Source organism: Carlito syrichta, unplaced genomic scaffold (genome assembly GCF_000164805.1).
Source record: "Carlito syrichta isolate Samal-C Ts95f unplaced genomic scaffold, Tarsius_syrichta-2.0.1 Scaffold304360, whole genome shotgun sequence".
Classification (NCBI taxonomy): Eukaryota; Metazoa; Chordata; class Mammalia; order Primates; family Tarsiidae; genus Carlito; species Carlito syrichta.
In genome coordinates, this window is record NW_007248456.1 from 323764 (window position 1) to 328341 (window position 4578).

The following is a 4578-nucleotide window of genomic DNA, read 5'->3' on the forward strand; positions in this document are numbered from 1 at the left end:
TCTGGAAACAACTTTCGCGAAGATCAGTAGAGCCACGGGCGGAGAATATGCCCAAAATATGCGTGAGCCCGAGACAGAGGTTTTGCCGCCAAACTAGCTTCTGGCGGGCGTGAGCCAGCCGCGTGCTGCCCCGGCACCCACTCCCTCCTTAGGCTCCATTCTCGTGATGGCTGCGAAAGGAAGTTTCCCGGAAGACTAAGAGATCTGGGGGCGGCTAATGCCCCAGGAGGGAAATGAATTCACCCAGGGAACCAGAGAAGGGCTCAGGGTTTTCACGCAGAGCTCCGAGGAAGGGCCAACCTCTCCGGCAACCTGGCGGACAAGAGCGCTCCGCCCAACTTGCAGAGGCGCAGGGCTTTTCCGCCAAAGGGGCGGAAAGGCAGCCTGCTCGCCCAACCACGGAGCTACGCTACCCTAACTTCGGCAACTGGCTTCCGGCCTTCCTCCCGCCCCTTCCGTTTCCGGCCGCGTCCGGTCCCTGATCTCCGTCCGTCTGGCGTTCTGCTGGGCGTGTACTGAAATGGCCTGCTGTTCTATGGTCGCTGCGGGGTCCGCGAAGGCGGCGTTGCAGGTGGCCGAGGTGCTGGAAGCCATTGTGAGCCGCTGCGTGGGGCCCGAGGGACGGCAGGTTTTGTGTACGAAGCCCACCGGTGAGGTGCTGCTCAGCCGGGATGGAGGCCGCCTCCTGGAGGTGCTGCATTTAGAGCATCCCATAGCCAGGTACCCGCATCCGCACTCCATCCTATAGCAGGTCACCCCGGCATTCTCACCGAACCCCTTGCTCCATCCTGAAGCTGTATGCACTTGGAAAAACTGGTCTCGGGTGAGATCGGTGTATCCTCGTCGTTAGAGCCCTGCCCGAATCTTATCTACTTCAGGAACTCTTCTCTCCACTCCACCCACCCTAGAATCTTAGAATACAATAAAGTAACTTGGAAAAGAAAACACTATGCATGTATGTCAAAGGAATAGTAGTCCTATTTTGTGCTTATAGCTTTAAAAACATGGTTTTAACTTGATTCTTTTGTAGGAAAATGAGTCGTTTCATTTCTTTTTTGTACAGGATGATAGTGGCCTGTGTTTCCAGTCATCTCAAAAAAACAGGAGATGGTGCTAAAACATTTATTATCTATCTTTGCCATTTGCTTAGAGGACTTCATGCAATCACAGACAGAGAAAAGAACTCTTTGATTTCTGAAAATATTCAAACGCATGGAAGGCATTGGAAAAATTGTTGTCAGTGGAAATTTCTTTCCCAGGCTCTTCTAACGTTTCAGACACAAATATTAGACTGCATTATGGACCAATACTTAAGTAGACACTTCTTGTCTATCTTTTCCTTATCTGATAAGGAGAGAACATTGTGTAGGGGCTCTTTAGAGTTGCTCTTAGAAGCATACTTTTGTGGAAAAGTGGGAAGAAATAATCACAAATTTATTTCAAAGTTGATGTGTGACTACTTTTTCAAGTGTACAACTTATAAAAGTGAGACCAGTGTTTTTGAGTTAGTGGATGACTATTTTGTGGAGTTGAATGTTGGTGTCACTGGCCTTCCTGTTTCAGATTCCAGGATCCTAGCTGGGCTTGTGCTTCACAGAGATTTTTCTGTGTACTGTCCAGCAGATGGTGATATAAGAACAGTGATAGTAACAGGAACCGTTCAGCCTGTTTTTTCAACAACAGGATCAGAGTTGATTCTAAATTCAGAAGCACAATTTCAAACATCTCAATTTTGGATTTTGGAAAGGACAAAAGCAATAATGAAACATTTACAAAGTCAGAATGTAAAATTGCTACTATCTAGTGTGAAACAACCAGATTCAGTTATTTATTATGCAGGACTGAATGGCATATCAGTGGTAGAGTGTTTATCATCACAAGAAGTTTCTCTTCTCCAGAGGATCATTGGTCTTTCTCCATTTGTAATACCACAGGCCTCTTCACAGTGTGAAATCTCTAACGCTGCTTTGGTGAAATTTTGTAAACCCCTTTTCCTTAGATCTAAAAGGTATGTTCATCTTGGCTTGATTAGCACATGTGCATTTGTACCACACTGTATAGTTTTTTGTGGACCTGTGCAGGGTCTTATTCAACAGCATGAGGATGCTTTACATGGAGCATTTAAAATGCTTCGGCAGTTATTTGAAGACCTTGATCTAAATTATGTGACACAAATCAGTGACCAAAATGACACTTCAAGGCCTGTTATTTATGGGGATAGTAAAGAAAGTAATCAGTTACCAGAAACTGGTAATGGCTCAATACAAAGGCCACATCAGGACACAATTGGAAAGAACAAAAATGAATTGGAAAACACTCAAACTTGTATTCCATGTTCAACACCAAAACTGACATCAGCAGATACACTCCAAACAGATGAAACACTAAGATGTTTGTCTTCAGAAAAAGACAGGATCGTTGATGACTATGAACCGTTACTTGAGAGTAATTCCACTACTAATTCCATAACAGAAAACACTAGAATAGAAATTTATGAGAATTTACAGGTCACAAAAGTCGCTGGAAGGGGGAGCATGTTACCAGTCAGATATAAGTTATACAAGATGTGTACTTCTCAGAGTTACTGTTCCTCATCTATGCCAGCAGGTTGTGTTTTGCCAGTGGGTGGTAATTTTGAGATCTTGTTACATTACTATCTTCTCAACTATGCCAAAAAATGCCAGCCATCAGAAGCCAGGGTTAGTGTGATAATAGCTAATGCACTTTTAGGCATTCCAAAAATCCTTTACAAGCCTAGGAAAGGAATTTACAGCTTTCCACAAATATATATAAGAACCCTTCGTGCACTGAAAACCAGTCAACCCATGGTAAGTAGCCAGACAGGTCTGGAATCAGTAATTGGTAAATACCAGCTACTAACTTCAGTTCTTCAGTGTTTGACAAAAATATTAACCATTGATTTGGTAATCAGTGTTAAGAGACAACCTCATAAAGCTTATGACCAAGATTCAGAAGATGAACTATAACATCAAACGTTTTTTATTAACCAAATTTTTAATCCTGCTCAAGCCATAAAGTAAAGCTGGCATGTGACCACTGATTCTCAAGTCAATTCAGTCTACTTAAGAAAACAGTATAACTTTAGAAGTCTTTAGAAGTAGGCCACCAGACCATTCATATGCAAATGTTAAACTATTTTGCAGAACCAAACTATGGGGAAGTCTTCCATATGGGGCACTCCAAGATTCAGCTATGTCTATTTTTTCCACCTTTTATGTCTCTGTGTCTCAGCTCTATGTTTGTGAGTACAGGGGAGGATGTTTCCTTATAGCTCTTTTTTTTTTTTTTTTTTTAGACTCTTCTGTGTCTTTTTTCACTCCATTTCTCACCCTTATATAGAAGAATTTAATCTCAAATTTGGATGGAATCTTTAAATGCCATCTTGTTTTAGTTATTTATAATATGAAATGTGATGGGGTTTTTTGGTTTGGTTTTGTTTTTTTTTGAAGTCGAGGTCTCAGTCTGTCACCCCAGGCCAGAGTGCAGTGGCACAACCACGGCTTACTACAGCCTTGACCTCCTGGGCTCAGGCGATGCTTCTGCCTCAGCCTCCTGAGTTGCTGAGCCTACAGGTGTGTGCCATCACGCCTGGCTTATTTTTTGAATTTTTTTGTAGAGACGATGTCTCACTATGTTGTCTCACTATGTTTGAGACGATGTCTGAAACTCCTGGCCTCAAGCAATTCTGCCTTGGCCCCCCAAAGTGCTGGGATTACAGGTGTGAGCTACCACACCCAGCCTATACTAAAATAATTGTACTCATAATTTGTAGAGTGGAGAAAAAAGTCTCAAAAAAATTCTTAAGCATATAAATTTGTTTTTGCTTTTATGTGGCCCTTGGTTTATTTCCATTTCACTTGGAAAAACTTAGAAAGATTTTTCACCATCCATATACCATTGAATATATGTTACCAGAAATATGACTGTGCATTGTGAACGCTTCATTTCTGTAGTTAAAAGTTAATATCAGAAAGGATATGAAATTTATACTTTCATTCTCTCCTGACCCGAAAAAGACTTGTAAAGATGTTTCATGTATTTGCTGTTTTGTATTTGGTGCATATCCATAGTTTTGTAATAACAAATAATTTAACAATTTTTAATTCTAATGTGAATTTACACATTTGGATTTCATTTTAATAGCTTATAAATTTAAATAATATCATGCATCTAACTGTGGATTAGAAAAATATCTTCTACTTTTATTGGTTCTCTGTAATACCCAAAACACTGCTATGTTCATACCAAGTATTCAGAAGTGCTTGTTGAATAAAACTGTTATCTTTAATTCATTCCTCTAAATACATGTTTCTGCTTGACTTATTCAACACATATTTATTTACTTCTGTTGGCACTGAATTTAGGAAAACAAGGAAAAAACTTTGTAGTTGAGTAAGTGGTGACTAATGTATTTTTAAAACTGTAACATCCTATCATGGACTTTTGTATTAAGTATAATTTTTTAAAGATGTATGCTTCTAGCTTAGGCAACGTAGTGAGACCTTGTCTCTACAAAAAAAAAAAAAAAAAATCAAAAAAATTAGCCAGTTGTGGTGG

The 4578-nt window shown here is 40.6% G+C and overlaps 1 protein-coding gene across 1 annotated transcript; it reads left to right on the plus strand.

Moving 5' to 3' along the window:
* Positions 1-459: 459 nt before the first annotated feature.
* On the plus strand, positions 460-3089 carry BBS10 (Bardet-Biedl syndrome 10). The gene is made up of 2 exons (XM_008059788.2): positions 460-720; positions 1064-3089. The coding sequence occupies exons 1-2, from the start codon at positions 521-523 to the stop codon at positions 2985-2987; spliced, it is 2124 nt and encodes a 707-aa protein (XP_008057979.1). The 5' UTR covers positions 460-520; the 3' UTR covers positions 2988-3089.
* The last annotated feature ends 1489 nt before the right edge of the window (positions 3090-4578 follow it).